Here is a 24,096-nt window from a genome sequence, read left to right as displayed (position 1 = left end):
CCAATAAGTATTTGGAAGACCCATCCCCCATCTCCACTAATTCATAGTAAAATACTGACAAGCCTGTCTCCATTTTGTTGGCGGAAGACTTAGTCTTTCTTTGAAAAAGTTCTCAGCTGGGCGCGGTGGCTCACGCCTGTAATCCCAGTACTCTGGGAGGCCGAGGCGGGCGGATCACAAGGTCAGGAGATCGAGACCACGGTGAAACCCCGCCTCTACTAAAAAAATACAAAAAACTAGCCGGGCGTGGTGGCGGGCGCCTGTAGTCCCAGCTACTTGGGAGGCTGAGGCAGGAGAATGGCAGGAACCCAGGAGGCGGAGCTTGCAGTCAGCCGAGATCGTGCCACTGCACTCCAGCCAGGGGGAGAGAGTGAGACTCCGTTTCCAAAAAAAAAAGAAAAAGTTCTCTTCTGTTTTTCCCTCAGAGAAACATGTAGCAAAATAATGCTATCTAGTGTCTAATGATGTGTTTCTGCAACAAGGGAGCTTTAGTATCCAGTGCTTTTAATTTATTTTGTTATAAATTAATAATGTATATATGATTGAGAGTAACTCATTAAATGTAAGTGTCATAAAATAAGGCACTTACGTAAGAAAAGCATTAAATGATTCTGATGCACTCCTGAATGTTACATTAAGTACATAAATCATCTTTGTTTTCAGAGGAGGTGAATGTAATTAGTACAGTTGTATTTTAAATGATCCAGGAAGCATATGAATAGAACTTGCCCTAATATCAGAAAAGGGAGATTACTCTGGCCAACTGGATTTTTTGTCTTTTTTAACAAACTCAGCTAGACAGTTTGAGGCGTGGTCACAAAAACCAATATGCACTTTAAATAATTAAGAGCTTTCCAAGAACAAGTTCACCAGCTGGAAGACACAGTGAATGCACTCACAGCTGGAACCTCTCTTCGAACGGGATGACCCAGGCTGGAAAATGCATCAGAGGAAGTTTCCTAGGGACCCTCCTGTAGAACTCCCTTCTCTTTTAGGACCAGATCTGCAGCGGGCTGGGGAGTGGGTGGAGGGGACGCCTGGCCCAAGATGGGATAGGCATGTGGCCCCATCTGTTCTGGCTCATGCTTGAAGTAGACACAGCCGCATTCTGGGGAAGTGGAGGCTGATTCTATGGAGCACTTAGCACAGACACTGGCTATCCAAAAGCATGTGCTTTGATTTTGGTTTAAAAATCTGGCATAGCAATTTCCAGTGATTCCTGTTCCCACTGGCTCCTGGTTCATTAGCCAAGAAAAGCTTATGTGGAATGTGATACCACAAAATAACATGGGAGAGAATGCAAGCGCCAAAAAGTCTTTACCCTATGGCTCAATTAGAAATGGATTATTACTCAAAGAAATACGGCATGTGCAGAAAGGCCAGCAAGGAAGAGATGGACAATGAACAACAATAACCACCACTCAAGTAATCGTTGACCAGCAGCACGAGTAGCAGTGACCACTGTTACTGCAGCACTGACCCAGGGCCGTGTTCCAGGTGAGCTGATTTGCACCCCAAACCTTGAAGCCCACTGTGTAAACAGGCATTATTGGCTCCATTTTTTTTCTTTTTTGAGACGGAGTGTCACTCTTGTTGCCCAGGCTAGAGTGCAGTGGTGCAATCTCAGCTTCCTGCAACCTCCGCCTTCTGGGTTCAAGCAATTCTCCTGCCTCAGCCTCCCAAGTAGTTGGGATTACAGGCATGTGCTACCATGCCCAGCTAATTTTGTATTTTTAGTAGAAATGGGGTTTTGCCATGTTGGTCAGGCTGGTCTTGAACTCCTGACCTCAGGTGATCCACCCGCCTCTGCCTCCCAAAGTGCTGGGATTACAGACGTGAGCCACCGCACCCATCCTGGATCCATTTTTAAATATGAGAAAACGGAGGCTGCAGGAGCCGTTACAAATAACTTACCCAAAGTCATGTGAGGTGTAAACAGTGGATCTGAGAACTGGAACAAGCCTGACTCAAAGCTCGGGTCCCTTCCCTCAACACGTGGTCTCATTCCTTTCCATATCCCTGGGGCCTCCTGTGGGTACAACACTAGTAGGTACTCCTGTGCCGCATGGGGCAGGAAGGTGGGCTAGTTATTTGGGAAGCCAGTATAATGTCTGTTTCTATGAAGGGCAGGGTGGTCATTCCAATTTAGCTAGGATTTGTATACAATAAAGGCAAAAGGGGTGCCAGTGGAAAAGAAAAGAAAGAGAAGAAACACATCTGCTTTAGCTTCTGCATGGCACTAGCATGTTTTCTCTTTTTTGTTTTTAAACTTTTGAAAAATAAAAAGCGTCAAGAGCTTGACAGGACATTGCTTTCTAGACAAACGGATCACCTCACATTTCCATCTGGCTTCCAGCTCATACCCTGGAACGTCATGACAATGATAAGTTCCACTTCAGTTCTCTGCCTCTCCTGTCAGGACTTGTCTTAAAGTTCATCTCTACCAAGAAAGGCTCCTTCCTCCTGCAACAGCCTAAAATAATGACAGGGCACAATGCTGTCCTTCTTGCTGTGGGCTCCAAATCATCTACCTAGTTAATCTGAACTGAATCTTTATAAGGAGGAAGACTCAGTTACCTGGGGTTCTACTATGTTATCATCATCATCATTATTATTTTATGACCTCATCATCATCATCATCATTTTAGGACCTCCTCCTTGTCTATACACACACACACACACAAAATACACACACATACATACATATATATGTGTGTGTGTGTGTGTGTGTATATATATATATATATATTTTTTTTTTTCAGACAGGGTCTCACTGTCACCCAGGCTGGAGTGCAGTGGCACGATCTTGGCTCACTGCAACCTCTGCCTCCTGGATTCAAGCGATTCTCCTACCTCAGCCTCCCAAAATGCTGCGACTACAGGCATGTGCCACCATGTCCAGCTTTGTATTTTCAGTAGAGATGGGGTTTCATCATGTTGGCCAGGCTGATCTTGAACTCCTGGGCTCAAGTGATCCGCCTGACTCAGCCTCCCAAAATGCTGGGATTACAGGATGAGCCACCATGCCCGGCCCTCCCCCTCATCATTTTATGACTTCATAATCATTATCATTATCATCATCAGAATCATTTTATGACATCATCATCCTCACTTTATGATTTGGAGAGAGCAGTAGCCATAGTTTGAATGAGTTTTGGCATCCACATTAGGACTCAACCAAAGATGGATAGGAAATCCCTGGACCAAGAACAGTTTGGAACTTTATACACACTACCATGTTTAATTTTGTTCATTTCAAACACATGGTCTACACAGGAGCTGTGGGAGCCCACGGGAGGGGCACTCAATCCCACAGTAACCTTTGGAAGTGGGAATTAAAGTCTCCATGATTTTTCGGGTAAGAGCTGAGACTAAGAGCTTTCAGTTGACTTATCTATGACCATGTTGCCAAATAAAGGAAGAGCTGAGTTTCCTGCCCAAACTATCTAATGGCAAGCATGTGTTCTTATCATCTATCACAATATTGCAACATGGGCTAGTAGCACTCCTACCCCTGTTGCTCCATCCTGCCCAGGCACTGCCTCCAGGTTCCTTCCTATGAGGAGAGAGAGTGTTGACCCACTTCTTTCCTGGTAGTATTTCTGGAGAGGTCTGAGGCTGCAGAGAACAGCGTTCTCCTGCCCTTTCTCTGAGCATCTCTGGATTCATTGATAACATGAATGAGTTGGATCAGAGAATCCTCAAAGTCATTTTTTGGATCTTTCCAGGTCTCTGCGCAGATGATCTTTTGCTAAATGTGGTGAGATTTTTAAGTTTCAGTGTGCCTATCGGCTGGCTCACTAGTCTTGACTCAATGATGAGAAATCACCTGGGAAGTAAGAAATGACTCCACATTTCTTACATTGGGATGGGGTGGTGCCTGAGCATACTGGTTACATCCTGCAAATCTGTACACACTTGTGACTTTTGTTTGCCATCTACATGGGCCCTCCTCCTCATCTGACCAGCACAAAGATTAACTGCTCCTCGAAATCCTCTGGGAGACCATCCTTCATTGCTTCCCACCTTCGATTTCACTGTCACACTGATCTCGCAAATATTCACAGGGACCATGGCACTTAATGCTAAAAATGTTACTAAATCCCTTGTTGATAATTCCAGCCTGAGGTAACATGACCCCACAAGAGTCATAATTACACTCATATGGCAGTTATTTAAATGGCTGTTATTCTTCAAACCCACACCTTAAACACAAACATGAGCATTGGAACTGACCTTTCAAAGAATTTCAGTGAAATTGAAACAACATTGCTATAGCTGAACAAGACAAGCTCTGGAATTATAAGGTTTTAAGACAGATAACCTTCTTAAACTGCTAAACTTCAAGGCCATATCCTTGATATCTGTTCAAAAATGAATAGCAATCTCAGATAATTGGGATGTGGGATGGCTGAAGTATAGAAAAAAAGGAGATCAAGAGGTAATGAAAATGTTCTGCTTGCCTCAGTGAAAGCCTAAAAATCACTTGTAGAAAGAATATTCTGAACTTGACTGTAGGGGTGTTTGGCTGTCATTGAATTTCACTGGGATGAAGTCGGCATCTGTTAACTGAGATGTGGTGGTGGGGTGGGCGAGATGCCAGAGGAAAAATAAATGAGCTAATCTATGAATAACACAATGATAGGATGAAAGCGAAGACTCTATAGAGTGGTGGGACCTGGTGTAAACTCAGGAAGGTGATGTCACAATCTGGGGCATGTGGACAATGTTCTGTTTCATTTCACCACTGATGTATTCTTGAATATGGCAAGTGTTGTCTTAAAACAGGCAGAGACAACCCAAACCTATTTAGCTTCCCCCATCTCATTTCTTCCTTTGCTGACACTGGTGCCCATTATGACTTCTCATTTAGACTTGGAGCATTGATTACATGATTTCCTGTGGCTGTACCAGACATCTGCTACTCAGCTGGCTATGTGTGTGTGTGTGCATGTGTGTGTGTGTGTGTGTGTGAGAGAGAGAGAGACAGAGTGCATGGGGCATGGTATTTTGCCTTAGGCTAGCCAAATCTGGCTATACATGAGGATGTGTATGCATAATTGCCATTATTCACCACCACACTCAAGCCATGGGCCAAATTACAAACTGCAGTCTTCCAATATTTTGTCAATTTTTTCTAAACCAGTTACAAAAATAAACAAACAAACAACAAAAACATCAACTGTAAGAGTTCTGAATATAGCTCATCACTTTCTGGGTAGATAATTCTTAGAAATCAGACAGGAAAGCCTGGGTGCAGTGGCTCATGCCTGTAATCCCAGCACTTTGGGAAGCCAAGGCGAGTGGATCGCTTGAGAACAGGAGTAGGAGATTAGCCTGGGCAACATGGCGAAACCTCACCTTTACAAAAACTATTTAATACAACAACAACAACAATGAAGAAATTAGACAAGAAATGAGACTGCTATAAGGTAGGAGGAAGGGTGAAGGTAAAGGAAATTTCCACTTGATCTCATCACTGCTGTATCCTCAGTTCCTAGAACAGCACCTGAGACAGAGAAGGTGCTGGAAAGATTTTGTGGAATGAACGAAGTACTATCTCTCTCCTAGGATGAGGGGCCCTGTCACCTTGTTTCCAAAAGGGCCTTGTGCTATAAAGAACAACTGTTGATCCTGGAACAACAGGCTGGAATGTGCCTGGGGCTCAGGGTAAGAAACACATCAGCTTTCTGAAATGTGAGGCCTGACAGCAGGAAGGCAAGGAGATGCTGAGCTTCGCTAAACGGGGCTCCCTTGGCAATGCCTTAGCATTTACCATCGTGCCTGAAAAACTGTACGTATATTTCCTGGAAAGAAGATACTCCCCATGTTTTCAGAACACTTGAGTTTGGCGAAAGTGACAATTAGAATGCTTTTTATTAACAGAAGAGTGTGATGTAAGTCTCAAAAAGTTGACAGTTCAAACAAGTTTCATAATACTTCAGGATTCACACTCAAAATTCTTGCTACTGCTCAGGAACTAGGCATCCTGTCCCCCAACAAACAAACACCTGACAGTCATTCCACCTCTTATGTGAATTGGGACCATATGCTGCAGCCAGTTACATAATTAGTACCATGAATCCTACTTTTGAAAGCAGCTGATTATACCAGAAACTTCTGGAGGCTCCACTTGCCTGGCAAATACAGCCCCAACTCCTTGATTGGGCACCCCAAGTCCTTCCCAATGGACCTTCAGCTGAATTTGGAGTCCCAAGATCTAGTGTGCCCTTGTCCCTCACACCCAAGCTACAGCCAAGACAGTCTGCCCTCAGCTCTTGCCCCACTTCCTCCTTACATTTTATTTTATTTATTTTTTTTAATAGGAGACTGTCTCCCACTCAGTTGTGAGTTCCTTAGGGTCAAGAACAACAGCTGTCATTCACGTCTGTCCATGTGCCCACATAGATATCAAGGAAGTATTTGTTGACCTGGATTGACCTCCAGCCTTGTCCTTCATTCCATTTTCTACAGAGTGGCAGCAGCTGCATTTTGAAAGATCCAATCTGATCACTGCTTCCATGACTCCTGCTGATATTCACACCGGAAGTGAAACTCCTCAGCATAGCGTAGGAGGCTCGCCAGCATCTGCTCCACCTAACTGCCGGGTCTTCTCTCTCACCTTACCCCACTTACATCCTACATCCTAGGAAGAGCTCCGTGCTCTGTGTCCAGCCTGTGTCCTTTATGCAGGCTACTGTCTGCTTAGAATATTCTTGACCTTCTCCTTCAGCACCTAGAGAACCATCTGCTTGTCCTTAAATAAATTGTTTCTGACTAACTTATTTATTTTAATATTTTTTTTTTTTTTTTGGACACAGGGTCTCACGCTGTTACCCAGGCTGGAGCACAGTGGCCTGATCACTGCTTATTGCAGCCTCAACCTCCCAAGGCTCAGGTGATCCTCCTGCCTAGTCCCCTGAGTAGCTGGGACTACAGGTGCACCATCACGCCTGGCTAATTTTTGTATTTTTAGTAGAGACGGTTTTGCCATGTTGCCAAGGCTGGTCTTGAACTCCCAGGCTCAATCAATCTGCCCGCCTCAGCCCCCCAAAGTGCTGGGATTACAGACATTAGCCACAGTGCCAGGCCCTACCTAACTTCTTCTAAGAAACTTTTGTACCCTGCCCCAGGACACATGTATCTGGGCCTTCCCCCACTCTCAGCTACCTTGCATGCACCCCCACCCTGTTTGGCTATCTCACTCCCTTTCAGGTTTTGGGCTCCTGGAGGACAGAGTCCATTTATCTTGTAGTTCTAGTGCATTGCCTAGAGAAGATGCACAGTAACTATTTTCAGAACAAAGCTCCAGATTGCAACTGCTCCACTCTGCTCTTTAGATTTTAAACGGCCAATGAATGTTACAGCTGCAAGACCCGATATGGTTCCTGCGTAAGTCTGGGTGGCAAGGTACACACACCCGGCCCTTGCAGGGTTTAAGATGAAAGGCATCTAAACTGCCCTTTTCCCTTTCTGGACTCTACTGTTGCTCAGATATCTGAAGCAGAATCAATTGGCTGGCTTACAGAAAGCCTGGAACTACAAAAGGCAGAGAAAAACATCTGTCACCACTGCACCGTTCACTTTTTTTTGGCAGCCGCGTGATAGCAGAAGGTCTCAGCACTTGCTTTTGAAAACAGGTCATTACTGCTGCAAATTCCTGGAAGACCTTTGAACAAGAATGAAAATGCCCCAGATCTGCTCCAGCTCTGCTGACCTCTCAGATCTGAAAAGCTGCATTCCTGTTCCAGGGTCAGAGGGGCCAGGAGGCTGTGTATCATCACACCTGTGCTCAACAGTCTCTCCCAAACACAGACCTGATATAGACACCTCCCTGTGCCTCCCCCAGATGCTGGTGGTCCAGGAGACTGTGGTTCCCAAGCAGCCGCCAGCATCTCATGACTGAAGCCCTCTCTGAATTCTGGGCACTATTGTTTCCTCAGAACATCCCTGAGGCCAGCTTCAGTGAGAAACAGGGAAGATAAGGGTTGGGCTGCCTATCATATTGGAGAAGGAAGCAGCTCATTGTACACCTGGATGGTTGAGTGCTTGCTGGGAAGACTATAAGGCAGGGGCTGAAAACCCATATGAGGTTTGCCCATTCATGTCTAATTCCTGACAACAGTATCTGGTCATGAGAAGCCCTGATCAGTGTTCTTTTATGCCCTGTGAAGCCACTAGGGCCACAAGTTGATTTCTTCAGGACTGACACTTGCATGCAGCGTAAGGGTTGACACTCTTGTAGTTTAAATTGGCCACCATGAGGTAGCCAATGAACAAAGCACGGGCAACAGCCTTCCGTATAACCCGCAGAGGCTATCACAACACAGTACTGGTTCCTCGCATTTACACAACATATTACAGTTTATAGGGCGCTTTCATGTACAGCGTGTCATTTGATCACACAGCAGTCTTTTGTGCAAGACAGTGCATATATCATCACCTCCCATTTACAAATGGGCATCTGAGGCTCTGAGAGCTTTGAGGACTTGACCACGGAGCCTCCTGTCACGAGTGGCAGAAGACCAGGGCTCGAAGAGGACCAGAGCTCAAACATCCTCTGGGGCCCAGTGGATTCACTCATCAGTTCTACATGGTGAGGTGAGTCCTAGTTCTAACATTTGGTAAAATCAGCAGCATTAAAAAAAAATCTGTAGCTGGGACTCAACAACTCCAGGGCATTTACAGTTAAAGTGCAGCCCATGGGCCAGCAGCACTAGGATTCCCTGGAAGTTCCTAAGAAAAGTGGAATCTCAGATCCACCCAGACCTACTGAATCAGAGTCTGCCTTCAACAAGACCCCAGGGAGCCTCACAGGGAGTTGCAGTTTGTGGAGCTCTGTTCTGGGGAACACATGCCTTCCTCTCTCCGCTCTGAATTCACCCTGGGGAAACAGCTCAGTTGGGGAGGGTTTAGAGAAAAGAAGCTTCCATCTGATTGCCTCCTGATAACTGCAAGAAAAGCTGCTGTATCTGTCCAGCTCCCCTCTCGGTGGAACAGGTCTCTGTTCATCTCCTTTTCTTCCCAGCTCCCTGCTGAACACCTTTAGCCAACAGACTCATCTCAGACAACTCAAAATCTCTCTGGCAATAATTTTGATAAAAGCATGAAGATGAAAGATGTGATTTCAGTCTTCCTTGATCTCTGAGAATCCTAAAGTCTGTTTAAAGTACTCCCAATATGAGCTGTGACGGAGTTGTGATTTCCTAAGGAAGGTCTGCAAGGTTAAAATGTTTCTCTCCTTTTGAGGAAGGATCTCTCTTCACCCCTCCAATGGTGTATATGGCTTGATTGACACGCTTAATAATTGGCTGGTGAATTAGCAGCTCTGCCTAGCCACGGGGCTAACACAGCTTACAATCAGAAACAAACAAAAACCAAAAAACAAAACAAAAAAACAACTTTTTTAAAGAGCTGGAGCAGAATGTGAAGACAGAAATTGGGAAAGGTTTTAACAAGTTTCACTAATAAAGTTGGGATTATCTTCCCTCTTTTACATTGTTCGCCAGTTAACAGGGCAGTCACCAGATTGTTTTAATGGTTCTTTTTGAGCACTTTTTATGGGAAGACAATAGGTTGAAACCAAGGTGCTGATGTTTTTCTATGTATAACTAATCTTCAATGACCTTTCATTTTTTCCTACTTTGACCACATAAGCACCACTGATCTTGATTCCTTCTGTGTGGTTTTCAGTACAATAGTTTAATGGTGCCAGGCCTACCCTAAGTGGCTGGCGGTGACAGTCTTCTCCCCAGGTAAGTGGTAGCCATGGAGTGCATTTGGGACAACAGCCAGTGTTACCACTTGTGGGGGCCTCTTTCAGCCGGTATGGTTGAAGGTAGCAGGAAAGAAGCATTTCATCTTCCCTCCCAAAAATTATTGATCAAGAAAGTGCATATAAGCTCACTTTTAGCATTTCATTAGAGGCAGTAGCATAGCATCCTAATCAGTTTTAATGAAAGGCAAATGCCTAATTACAAATTAAATACACGTAGGGATACTTAACTGTTAAATACATCATTTACTAAATATTAGCTTTTCTCTGGGACTATTTTACTCTTGCCTTTGGGACAATCTTGGGCCCTAATGATTTGTTTCCTTCTGTTTTTGGCTTCTATTCAGAAGAGGGTGCATTAAGTGCCTCTTTAGCAATTTCTGGCTGCTCCATGAGCCACTGGGTTAGGTCAACCCTGAGGATCAGAATTCTTTGCACTAAAGCCGTTTCACTAAGGGGACCTGTGAGACTGGCCATGTGATTCTATTCAAGCTCCATCAGAGCCCCCTCCTCCAGAATTCATGCTGTGATTTACAAGTAGGTCTTTTAAAGGAGCCAGGCCAAATTCCCTCTGAACATTAAAAAAGTATCACACCATACTTCCAGCTACACGTTTACAGGGACAAAATGGTAGATTCCCAGAAAGAAATTCTGGTCCAGGTGTAGACCTCCATTTCCAAACCTCTTTGTTCCTTGGACCCAATGATGTTTTTAGTTATCTTGTATCTTCTAAGGGGAACTTCAGGACATAGCAATCTTACGGGGGTATGTGTTTGGCTAGTGGGGTGTGGTGGGGACGAAGGCAGTGGTGAAGGAATGAAGACTCTTAAATGCTCAATTTCTCCTCACCTCTGGGACTGATAAAAGATGAGTTTCCAGGGCCTGCTGTGTCACCTTGGCCAGCATTCATTTCTGTTTTTTTTTTTTTTTTTTTTTTGATTAGGCCTGATTTGGGACAGCCCTTGACATGGCCCACAGAAGGCCTCTACTTTGGGGAAACACCAGATGCTCTCATAGGCACAGATGAGCGCCATGGGTCAACACCGACAATGTGACTCCCGGGGAGGGCTGCATGAGCCCTCCTGCATACTGAGGTAGAGGTTGAGGTCAGGGTTTCTGGCCTCTTTTTGAAAGGAACGTCATTCCAATGGACTCCATTTGAGAAAATAGAGTCAACAAAGTCTAGACACTGCTTTGGTTTTTACCATCACACCGGGAGATATTCAGACCCATGCAATTACATACCCGAAGCAGGGCATGTCTTGGGATCAGAAAGAGGATGAGTAAGGAAGTCTCTGCAGCAAGCATCTCCGTGAGGGAAGTCAGCTACAGGAAGCGTCCGAGTGGCCTGGCCCCATGGCCTTGCGGTCCTCACCCCAGCTTGCTGAGGCATGAACTGCGCTACAGTTCTCCCATTTCTAAGCTTTCTGGGAACCTACTACTTGCTGTCTCTGGAAGACATTGCTGCCTGCTTTCATATAAAGGGGGTCCCAGGGCTGAGGGGCAGGAGGCAGAGAGGCAGAGGAAGGAGGCGTTCACTACCCAGGGTAGAGAGAATTCGGCTCCCCACCCCTCTCAGAGAGCAGGTGCATTCACTGCGACATCTCTCCACCGGCTCCCACTGGCTCATCCCAGCGCCTGCCACCAGGGGCAGGTCTGCAGAGTCAGCGCTGGATGGAGCAGCCCCGGGTCAGGAGGCCTCCTCGTGCAGGACGCGCTTACCTGTATCTCTGCTTCACAGACTGCTTCTCTGTGGACTTGCAGACGTGCCCCACGTAGTACAACGGGAAGAATAAAAAGTTCCAGTTGGTGGCAAACCACGTGAGGGTGAAGGGCGCGTCGAACTTCCTGAAGGTCAGCTTGGCGAGCTGCGTGGAGCCCGCCCACGAGGAGCACACGCACAGCACGACCGCCACGCCCCAGAAGATCTTCTTGAGCTGCGCCCGGGAGCACGTCCAGCAGCGGCGGCTCGCTCTCCCGCCGGTCTCCACCCCGGCCGGCGCCTGGGCCTCCGCCGGGCCCGGGGAGTCCCGGGGGCGCTCCTCCCCTGGGGAAGAGAAGGGCGTGGTTAGCAGGGCCTGCAGACCTTCACCCCTGCACTTAGCAGGGCGCTGCCCTGCAGCCATTGTGACCGCCAGCTACCTGGGGGCCGCGGGAGATAGCGGGCGCAGGGGCGGCTTCTAGGACGGCTGTGTGACACCAAGCTGCGATAGAAAACGTTTACACAGGTTTTCCTATTCTCCAGAACCTCCACTCTCCAAGTGTGGTCCGTGGGCCGGGCAGCGTCAGCACCCTCCCCAGTCCGTCTCCGGAACTTGTTGGAAATGCAGAATTTCAGGGCTCACCCCAGGCCCCCAAATCAGAACCTGCATTCCTCAGGTGATCTGCGTGCTTTGGGAGACACTTCTCCAGAACACACAGAGCGGCTGAAATACCTCCACTCTCAGTTATGGCAGTTGACGAGTACTCACGTGCTCCTGGGTGCGGGGCAGTACCGGGGGCTGGAGATTCCTACAGGGCGAGGTCTTGACCTCTAAAAGATCCCAGTACCTTGACAGAGGTGGCCTGTTACTTAAAGGCACAGTTGGCCGAGACTCTCTCCTCTTATTTTGTAGGTACGGCAAAAATAGAGTTCGCCACTCTTACTTTTCTATCTGCTTTAACTGGCTTCCTGCTGATAGCCTCCAGTCCCACTTCGAAGCTTTACTTAAAAACCACAACCTCTGGCAGCTGGTGTGTGAAAGGCCACAGACACTCCATTCTAGAGCTATGTGATTTCTGGAAAGCAGGCTGCAGCCCAAAGTTTGGCTCTGCCGCAGTGTTGCTTCCGCAGACCAGAAGAAGGTGAAAAGGCGTTATTTTCCACTGTTTGCTTTTTCATTCACGATTGTGTGCATGTCAGTCAGCTGGAAATTTAAACAAAGCTGTAGCCTGTGTCGGGTGTAACTACGGATGGATGCAAATTTCCAGAAGGCAGTGTACCTGCCTTTTATAATGATGTGCCTGGCACCTAGCTGAATGGAGGCATACTAGTGCTAAGAGGCCATTTTCACTCTAGGGGAGGAAATGAGTCCTGAATATATTGGGGTCAAATGTGCTTTCTCTACATTGTTTAAACTTAATTAAAATAATTTTAATAACAAACTGAGTTTTGTATATCATACTTTCTGAAGCATTATGAGTCTATGAGGCAAAATTGTGATTAAATGTAACCTAGTTTTCAGCTGTTAACTAATATCGTTAACCACCGGCTGTGCTGTATCTGTTTCAGCCAAAGATAAACCGAAGCATTACATGGCTAGTCAGAGATAATGTACTTTATTGGGTCAAATTCTGTTTCGCACTGTCCCTATTGTGCTTCATTACTTGCTTTATGAATAACCTCCATCCTTCTCTTACTTTTCATGTGCTCACATATCCAAGTTGGAAAGTCCCTGGAAAACCAAATGTCTTGCCACCCTCTGAGCTTCTGACAAGCTGTCTGTTCCTGCATGGGCTGCAGGGCAGAAGGATGTGGAGGACAAAAAGGAAGATGGATTGCCAGCCTTTTTGGGGATCTGTGTGCTTATGCCCTCCTACCAGGATCTCTTGATGTTCCTCACGGTGAATTCCCACAACTTAATGCAATTGCAGTTTCAGACAGAAGCATGCACATTTCAATTTACACACGGATTACCTGTCATTTTGAATTAGCATCTGCAGCTGTTCATTATCGGGATAATTTGCAAGGTGTGTTGGAGGTTAGAGGGGTTTGTCACTATTAGCATCACTGTCAAAAACTCATCCAGAAAAGATGATTGTAGAGATAAAAAAAAAGTTCACAAAAATAAAATGCAGTTTCACGGTAATAACTTCCAGTGAAAGAATGAACTCCAAAAGAGGCTGAATAAATTCAGCTCACAGCATGTTTCTTCATTGAATGTTTTCATTATAGCAAATTAAGCTTTAAAACGTAGCAAACTAGGCAGTGAGGCTGCATGGCTTTTACAATGAAGGAGAAAAACATCAAATCATGTAATTTGGTATTGCTACAATGTTTCTACGGATTTGGATTAAAGAAGTTGTTCTCTAACTTTGTAACCTCTGGATCCTCAAACCAAAGGAATACGAACAAAATACAAACAAAATTAAGACACTTAGAACTAAACTCACTACTCTGTTATTCGAAAATAACCACATTATAAATAGAACAACGTTTTACAAAATGTAATGCAGTTAACAGGCGTTATAAGGAAAAAAGATTCCACGCTTGGATAGATTTGGAAAACACCAAGTAGAACAGACAGATTCCTTTGCTGTAGGAATATTCAGGGCCAATGGATATTGTGAATTTCCAGGAGGCTGCTTCCCATATTATTTAAATTGTAACACCTGTGGTAGGGACTACTGTACTCTGGAATACACTTTGGGAAACACTGGAATATATCCATAAAGAATAATAGACAACCAAACCCAATTCATTGCAAACCTCCCACTTCACTATACTGCGTCTTTTATAATAATAATCACTTATCAGTTTCATTACCTCATTCTTCATACTGCTAAACACGTCGTACCTCATATAAATAAAAAGTATTCTTTATACATACATCACAAAATTGCTAAATGGTAAAAAGAAAAAGCAATTTTTAATGATGTTAGCACCCAGAGATACCACAATTGACATTTGCTGCTGCATTTTCCCAGTCTTTTGTGTCTGTGCAACACACACACACACATACACACACCCCTCTCAGCAGAACTGTGCCCCTAGCACAGATGAACACACAAACCCAGTCACACACCCAAACTGAAAAATTGGGATCACACTGTTTTTATCTTTCATTTATTTAACCTAACTTAAAATGAACAGCATGCACTTTTTACATCTCACAGGCCTATGTGCAGTGCAATGTATCCCCAGAGCCTTTCAATCAGACAGGAAATTGCTGTGAAACATGTGCCCTGTGCCAAGAGCTTTGGGTGGTCTATAAATAAGCGTAAAGCATGATTACCATTCTTCAGGAATGGACTGTCTATGTCAGAGTGACGAAAGATCCATGAAGGAATTACAGAACAATTACGTGTAAAATAGAGATTCGGACTATATAACAGGAATTCTGCAGAGAGTGTGGTCAGTGTGCATTGGGATAATAGTGAAAAGAATCAGAAGAGGCAGGTGGTTGGCCTGGGCCTTGGAGGATAGAACATAAAAGTAAAAAATAGGAGCAAAATTCAGGGTCAGGAATACCCATGACCTGACCAGGGGCAGTGAGGATGGTGGTGAGAACTGAAACTCACTGCCACCTCGTCACTCTGCAATGCCTCATCTTGCTTTGGTTAGACATGCCACAGGAGAAACTGCCAGGTTTGCTGAAGGGACTGGAGCAAACTCAGATGTTGACTGATCCTACTTTATTAGGAAAGTGCAAACCACAACATCCATAACAAAGTAATACAGTTAGTTGAAGAACAAATGTAGAGTGACACAACAATTTTGCTTAGCAGATGCATTTATTTTCTACTATTGGAAGTGCACCCCACACTTCACATCATTTCCAGAGTCATTTTCCATGAACTGGCTTACTGATGCTCTGGCTTACTGATGCTCAAACAGATTCAGACAGAAGGAGTTATAATGAGGAAGGCTATATCTCTTTTCAGAAGCCTTTCAAATCTTCTAAGTGTAGGAAATTTCTGTTTAATTCTGCCCCCCACCTCCAAAATTTCAGGTCAAGTGTTGCCTTTGTTTGATTTCACTCCTTTATCACAGTTGAAAGAGGCAGTGCCTCAAGGAAATCAATGCCAAAATTAGCCTCACACTGTTTACTGCCACAGCTCCTGGGACCATGGGTATGCAACTAGAAATACTACTTATGTCACCCTCACCTTCACTCTCCAACACCCCTTCCCCACTAACAATCCCTCTGTTTATGATCATCTTGTGCCTTAAATTCTAATCTTGTACTTTAGCCGGCAGTTCTGGGAGCAATGCAAAGCAGATTATACACTCTAGCCCAATGCTTATGCTGACAGATGCTGTAATTGTGGATTCAAGCATCTCCCTGAAGCTGTGTCACCTCTAAATTCTGTTTATGCTACTTAATTCATCCATAAATGCTGGAGGACAGGTGGGTTCATCCCAGTCCTGTTGCCTGAGTTGCTTCCGTTAAGCATGTGTGTGTGCGTGCGCGCGCGCGAATGCAGGGGGAGTGTTCTCATGTGTACTTTATATACTCCATGGCATGGTGAGATGTAACCATGCCTGTGTGTGAGCTTCCATTTTAGCCCTGTCTCAGTGTCCTGAGGGCTGTCAGGCAATTTGTTAAAACTGCATAAACCCCACCACCTGCAAAATCACACTTTTTGCTTGTGACCAAAGAGAGAAAGGATTCACACTCTTTGGTCAAACAGAAGTAGTACCTAGAGGCAATGTCTGCGTAGCAGAAGGAAAGTCTAGGTCACAATGGGTGAGCTGAAGGTCTAGTTTAGCTACCAACTCATTTGGGTACCAAAGCACACCCTTAGTCCTATGAACTGTCCACTGCTTAGGCCTGAGAAAATGATGAATTGGGTGCTTTTTCTTTTTCTTAATGTAAGTCACTTCTACAATGAAAAGTAAGAAAGATTGGAAAGTCATTCATTCTCATCTCTTAAAATGGCCCTTTTGAACTTTCAAGAGATCAATAATGTTTCTTTTATGAGCTTCCCCGAGAATAAGTGGACCCTTGTTGACTTCTTTCTGAAAAAGCCTCCAGGGAGTTTGCCCTTAGAAAGTGCTCAAGTCCTTTCTTTCATTTTTGTTTTTTAATTTTATTTTTATTATACTTTAAATTCTAGGGTACATGTGCACAATGTGCAGGTTTGTTACATATGTATACATGTGTTATGTTGGTGTGCTGCACCCATTAACTCGTCATTCACATTATCAAGTCCTTTCTTTAGGGTAAGGGACCCAGAGCGGGTATCAAAGACCACCAGCTGGCTCGTGTGAACCAAGCCTTTCTAACGCAAAGGAGGTAGAATTGCACAGGAAATGGGAGATGATGCCTCGCAACTGACATCTATCTCAGTAAGGTCTATAGAGTTATTTTAGTTGTTTACAGCTTTATTGAGATATAATTCTCATAGTATAAAATTCAGTTAACAACACGACTCAGTAAGTTTTAGCAAATTTGATTTGTGAAACCATTACCATAGCATCGTTTTGGAACATTTCTATCATGCCGAAATGAGTTCTTGTGCCCATTTGAAGTTCTCCCTGTTCCCACCCTCAACCCTAGGCAACCATGAATGTGTTTTCTGTCTCTATAATAATTTGCATATCCTGAACATTTCATATACATATACGGACTTTCACATCTGACTTCTTTCATTTAACATCATGTCTTTGGGGTTTATCCATGTTGTAGCATGTGTCAGCAGTTCATTCTTTTGATGCCTGAAGAGAATTCCATTGTATGGATATACCAAATTTGGCTTATCCATTCATCTATTGATGGACATCTAGATTGCTTCCAGTTTGGGGCTGCTATGAAGAATGCTGCTATGAACATTCACCTATAAGTCTTTGTGTGGATATATATTTATTTATCTTGGGTGGACTAGTTTTTAGGCCACTCATTCAACAAATCTTAATTGACCACCTACTTTGCGGTACAAGGCAGATACAACTTTTCCCTCATAGAGCTCGCTTAGTCCAAGTGGCAGTGCTTCAAGTACCCATATCTTTGAGGATTAAGGGCATCTAATTGCTTCTAAACAGGACACAATTAAGAGCTGCTCTGGAAACTACAGTTCCACCTTCCTCCATCTCTCAACTCCTGCCCCTTTTTCCTAGACTGCATGAAAGACAGGGTCTGATGAAAACTTTCCCATTTATTGATTACTGATGAGTACACCATCCCAGGACCTGGCCAACAAACTAAATAGCTTTTGCAAAATGAGAAGCTTAGAAGAAAGCTTTTGTTTATGGCCATTTGCAAGTGTAACTTATCTTCCAAACAATCCATTTCAGTCTTTGTTTGTCTTTTCTACTCATTAAATACTTGCTCAGTGAATTTATGTGTGACATTATTTTTAGGCAGTGATGTAGAGGAAAGGGGAGGAGACTTGCAGAAAAGGCTTTCACACATATAAGGCCAACTACGTGCCCCGAACATCCCAAAGCAATTCGCACTTCGCATGTCCCAACCCACTTGCCCTTGCCAGATCATCCATATGGATTCCTGGATTTTGGGTCAGAAAACACTGCCACCATTCACACGGGGCCGAAGCCCCAGTCATGTTCCTGACTAGCACAGGTTCCGGGGAAAGAACAGAATCTACGGATTATTGAAGTTAGATGTTGACCATAGGTAAAGGAAAAGGAGAGAGAATAGAGAATTAAAGGGGCAAGTGGTGGTTAGACACCCGATACATACACCGCAATCTCTGCCAATAGATGTTATATATCTTTTTATACCCATCACGATGGTGGAGATCAGTAAGATTATTTCTCTTTTGCATATTGGACAGCTAAGGTTCTGAGAGTTAATATCCCAAGGGTACAAATCACTGAGAGGCTAAGGCACAGTTTTAACTTGGTTCTGTTTGACTCCAGAGCATCAGCAAGAATCGAGAATGTTCTCATTCCTCTCGTTGTCCCCTTTGAGAGCTGACCAAGGTCATGGTGCTGAACACCTCATTCAGAACTGCGTGTCACTAAAGAGGGACTCCAGGTTTGCAGAGGACAGAAACACATTTATAACATGGAAGAGACTGAGTGTGTATGGGACTCTGCACTAGGATTTGCTGTTCTGGAAAGAGGGCGTTATGGACTGAGTGATTGTGTTCTTCCCAAATTCATGTGCTGAAGCCCTAACATCCAGTGTGGTTGTGTTTGGAGACAGGGCCTCTAAGAAAGTAGTTAAAATTAAAGAGTCTGGGTGCAGTGGCTCATGCGTGTAATCCCAGAGGTTTGGGAGGCCGAGATGGGTGGATCGTTCGAGCCCAGGAGTTCAAGACCACTATTGGCAACACGGCAAAACTCCATCTCTACAAAAAAAAATACAAAAAATTAGCTGCGCATGGTGGTGCTTGCCTATCGTCCCAGCTGCTTGGGAGGCTGAGGTGGGAGGATTGCCTGAGCCCAGAAAGTCAAGGCTGCAATGACAAGTGATTATGCCACTGCACTCTAGCCTGGGCATAGGAGTAAGACCCTGTTTCCAAAAACAAACAAACAAAAAACCACAAAAGGTTAAATGAGATCATAAGGATGGAATTCTAATCTGGTAGGATTAGTGTCCTTATAAGAAGAGACACCAGAGAGTTTGTTTTCTATCTCTCTCTCTCCATACACACATCAAGAGAAGAGGTCATGTGGGGACACAGAAGGCAGCTGTCTGCAAACCAAGAAGAGAGCCCTCCCCAGAAATTAAATTTGCCAGCCCCTTGATTTCAGATTTCCAGCCTCCAGCACTGTGAGTAAAAAAATGCCCTTTTTAAAAGCTATCCAGTCTATGATATGTTGTTATGGCGGTGCTAGCTAATACAAGGGGGTTACAGTAGAGAGTGTACTGCGCTTGAGAAGGTGTAAAGCTGGACCAAGAGCCACCACTCTGCAGAATGTGTATGACATGCTACAGATGGCAGAGTATTTATTTTGATAACCTATTAAGAGAAGAAATAACTTTATTGGATTAGAAATATTATATGCTATCTTATATTTGTTTGCCTCATGTGAATTGCTTGAATCTTTGTTGTAAAGTTATTTCTGGAGGCAGTGTGTTGAGTTGGGAGAAAACATGGCAGTTGTGAAGTTGTGTTTAAAAACAAAATTAGTGTTTTGCACTGGGAAATTATTCTTCTGATTAGGATAAAGAATTAGGAGGTGAACAAAAGTTGCTTTTTGGGAATGGAATGGAGTGGTGGAGGCTTCTTTGAGATGCGTCTAATCTACTCGGAAGCAGTCTGAGAGCTGGTAAGAGTCAGGTCTTGATCCAGCTCAGTTTTCCCACCCATCATCACCATCTCAGTAATCAGATACCTAAATCGGCATTTCTACCTCACTTCCATTTCCTCAGAGGTCCCTGAATAACTCTCAAAGGGCTGAATAACTTCATGCAGTGGAGTTAAGACAGTCCTGGAATGTACTCAGCTTAAGGTGAATCATGACTCTTGAGAAACTGACAGGGTATGGGTAAGCCTTAAATTATACTGTTTGTGCCTTGGGGGAAGAGTCAATGCCTCCCCTTGGGAGGAAGCAGAGCACTGTGTTTTAATACTTGGTCTGAAAGCATCTGAACTTGAGGGCATCAGTTTTAATCTATATGCACTGCTAGTTATGGCTTGTGCAGTCTCCTGGAATTTCACCATTTTCTGTGGCCTGGGCACATGATGCCTCCATACACACAGCCGGTACTCACAGTTGGTAAACCTGGTGATGTTTTGGTGCTGCTAATGACCTGCACACAAAACCCAGACAAATATGCATACTCCTCTTTGCTGGTGTTTTTCCTCATCGATTGTTAGCATCTCCAGATTCTTTGGCTTCTATGTGTACTGAAATTTGGCTGTTGGAACGCAAAGGATGAACCACAGTTTTACAGGAGGGCAGGTTATAGATAGGACAGTACCTCCAGGCAAAGACACTGCCCACTGCTGCAGCCTGAGGGCTCTTGAGGAAGAGGGGCATGCTGGAGCCTTCTCCTGTGGAGTTGCCGGCCCACAAGACACACCATGGCAGTGCTGGACAGCTATGGGGGGATGGGGGCATCTCTGATCCTCTAGTCAGAAGAAGTGTGGGTTTTGGTGGATGAAGTGTTAGATGAAAATGAGCAGAACAGAGCAAAATTAAAACATCGTTTTTTCAAACATACCTCCAGTTCTCAGCAGAGTCATTGTTCATCAACAAGGCAGGACTAAACTTGCTTGGTCAAGGACCAAGGTGGGGTTGGTCTTAAGGTATTAAACATGACCTCTCAGGCTTAATCTCCTACCCAAGGATAGACATTCTGAACCAACAATGGGTGACATGTCTCAGCTCATTCCTGGGCATCGAGGCTTTAACACAGAAACATGGAGACTGGGACCAGCCCCAGGCAAAGCTTGGAAGTTGCACAGCTTCTCTTTGGCATCCTTCTGTACCTCTTTTTATGCCATCTCATCATCTGGGGTTCCGTCTCGTGGAGCAAGTTGTACTCGTGTAGCTAGTCTTTCCATCCGCTGCTCAAATGCTAAAATCTACTCTCAGAAAGAGCACCTGTTTGCATGCACACATATGCTCACATACATGCACATGCTCGATTCCTTATTGTTCCTGGTCTCAAATCCTCAAAGCTTTGCTCTCTGACTATAGCTAATGAAGGGTTTTAATCAGATAAACCAATCTCTGCTAACGAGTAAGCAACTTAATAGACTCTTAGAATGTTCCTGCTGAAAGAGACAATGGAAGATCTGTTATAATCCTCTTTCTTTGTAGCAGGAGAAGCCCAGGCTGCAAGAGGCCAGGGGACATGTCCAATATATTAATTAGCTAATGGAGGAGCAGAAAATGACACTTGAATGTCCCCACACCTCATCCAGTGTTCTTCCCTCCAGTCCCTTCTCCTGAGCTACATGATGTCTTAACCAATGGAAATGTATTATGCGCCAAAAAGGCTTTTAAGAATTAAATCTCTTCTTGGCTGTCCCAATAGGGCTGTTCTGAACCCTTTCCCACCTCTTCAAGTCTTTAAGCCCCATCCATCATTTGCGGCAAACAATGACACTTCCTACGTTACAAAGAAGATCAAAGTCACCAGCACGGCTCCCTTAGCTTCCCCTCTCTGCGTCTTCATGATTCTCTGTGTCTTTGCCCATTAAGCTTTCTCTGCTCCTTTTCAAAGACGATCATTCCCTTTCTCTGTCTTGTGCTTCCTCCCCTGGTATGCTGCCTCCTCTAGGCCACTGGTGCATTAATTTTTGCATCAATCATCTTTCTCTCCGGGCAACCTCAGACCTGCCCTGGAATCAGCCTGGCTCTCTCAAAAGTTATCTCCCTCCCTCTCAAGACAGCATAGCTTCTCAAACCTCCCTCACTGTCAAACACTTCAACCAAGTATCCAGTAATGCCCCCGCCCACCCTTGCAATCTGGCTTGCAGACCAGCACCCACTTAAAACTGTTTCCACAAAATCACCCTCTCTTGGCTGGATCTGACACATCACTCTCTCTCTTTCTTCTCGATTTTCTTCACGAGAAGTACTCCACGCCACAGTACTATCTGAGTTCTCTGGTCTGGATGGTCAAACTTCTCTCCCGACTCCCTTATCTCCTAAATGTTCACGGTCACCAGGATTCTGTCTTTGCCCATTTATTTCCATATCACCTGATTGGTTCCTCAGGCTTCACCGCCTCTTTCTGCCACCTCCCTGACTGCTACATATCTGTGTTTGCAGGCATTGGCCTCAAACTTAACTTTTCTAAATGTGACTCCCCCATTTCTCCCTCCCAGATGTCCTTCCCCTCCTATCTTCACTGTTACTGCTAATGGCATCTCTATTCCCAGAATTGTTCAGACATAATCTTCAAAGCCGTATTTCATGGCTCTTTTCAGCCTTCCTACTTCACACTCTCACCATGGCCTGTTGATTCCTCCTCTATCCTGTCCTCGTCCTTGCCATCAGATGGTACAGTGGTTAGGATGTGGGCATACCACGTAGCAGTTGTCTCAAAGAGTGAGTTACCTGATTACCCTGCAATCCTATTCCTCACTGCACAGTGGGAATTACGTTAGGAGCCACTGCAGAGGCATGTTGTGAGGACTGAATCCGGCAACCCAGGTTAAGGGCTCATGGTGAGGAGGAAGCAAATGTTACTACTGCGGTTATTACCATGAGCTCATGGGTGGACTGCTGCTGTCACTCCCCAACACGTCTCCTCATTGCCACTGGACACTTTCCAGCAGGGTTTTAAAAATTTTTCGCTATACCTTCAATATGACACGCACATGCCAGCACGTACACATGAGCACACACACATGCCCCTGAAATGAAAGCGTCTTGGATCCACTCTGACTCTTATTACATTTGATAGACAGTGGCAGTTTTAATTCTATTCTAATTCCTTTAATAAGAAATACTTATTGCAACTGATGGAAGAGGTTTCATAACCCAGTTTGAACACCACTACTGCCCATGGCCGTCTCTTTTCTCAGTCTCAGATGGTGTTTTCTTCTCTTCTCTGGCTCCCCCTGTTTCAATCTTCTCTTCCGAGTCCAGCGTTCAGGATGCCTCAGCGTCTGCCCATGGTCTAGCTTAACCTCCCCTCCTCCTGCTTCTTCTGATCACTACGCTCTGGCCCAGTAGACTGCCTGCTGGTCTCCCAGCACCACCCTCTCCTGGCTCTGCGCCTTTGTCTGTGGCTCCCTCTGTCAGGAAATGCTGTATTCTCCCCTCCCACCTCTGACAGCCCAGGGCAGAGGCAACCTCCTCTACCATGCCATCCTGACTGTGCTCCCAGGAAAAGCAGTTCCAATAAATGTTTAACCATCACCTGGAGTGTGGTGACAAGATGAATTCTGAGGCCACATCCAGGCTCAGCAGGAAAGAGTATCCTGTCAGATTAGGTCATTTTTGCAAAGAAGGGGGTAATGATGGCAAGCAAGAGTGCTGTGTAGGGGCCATCTGCATCCCAGCCAGAACTGAGTTCGCCCTCAGCTGAAATGCAGCATTTGCTTTATACTTCTTCCATAGAATCAAACACATTACATTTCAGTGTGCATTCTTTATTGGTGTGCCTTTCTGACATCCCTCACTCGTTTGGAAGCTCTGTTGGATCAAAGATTATGTTTCACTCCTCCTAGAGTCCTCACAAACATCTGGTTCATTCTCTTGGATATATTAGGTAAAATATTTGATCACGACATGAATGACTTTTGCCACTGGAGTTTCAGATCTAGGGCTAGCCAACCAGGGAAATATTTTGGGTTGAGGGAAACTCTTTGGCAGTATACTTCTCAAGAATCCTCTTGGACTGGGCCAGCATCCTGGGTCTTCATATACTATTAATTGAGCATTCCAGGATGACCATCTTATCCTGTCAATAGGAATAAGGTAGTCAGACCTACTCTGGGGGCAGCTGAAACCACCCAACACTCCCAAAGCAGAGGCACTAAGAATATGACACACAGCTATGGGGCCCGTGAGCTGCCATGGGGGTCCCAACCACTGAGTTATATTAGTTATATTACAGTGGGAGGGTTTTTTTTTTTTTTTTGTAATGGAGTCTCTCTATGTCACCAGGCTGGAATGCAGTGGCATGATCTCGGCTCACTGCAACTTCTGCCTCCCGGTTCAAGCGATTCTCCTGCCTCAGCCTCCC

General features: G+C 44.9%; 1 protein-coding gene across 1 annotated transcript in view; it reads right to left on the bottom strand.

Moving 5' to 3' along the window:
- Positions 1-24,096, bottom strand: part of LOC100999752 (putative thiamine transporter SLC35F3) — a 107,826-nt gene that overhangs the window by 78,994 nt on the left and 4,736 nt on the right. Inside the window, exon 2 of the mRNA XM_009197368.4 lies at positions 11,498-11,822. Within this exon, the coding sequence (XP_009195632.2) occupies positions 11,498-11,822 (325 nt within the window). The remainder of the gene's footprint in view (positions 1-11,497; positions 11,823-24,096) is intronic.

The sequence above is a fragment of the Papio anubis genome, chromosome 1 (genome assembly GCF_008728515.1).
Source record: "Papio anubis isolate 15944 chromosome 1, Panubis1.0, whole genome shotgun sequence".
Taxonomy (NCBI): domain Eukaryota; kingdom Metazoa; phylum Chordata; class Mammalia; order Primates; family Cercopithecidae; genus Papio; species Papio anubis.
This window is presented reverse-complemented; position numbering and strand designations above follow the sequence as displayed.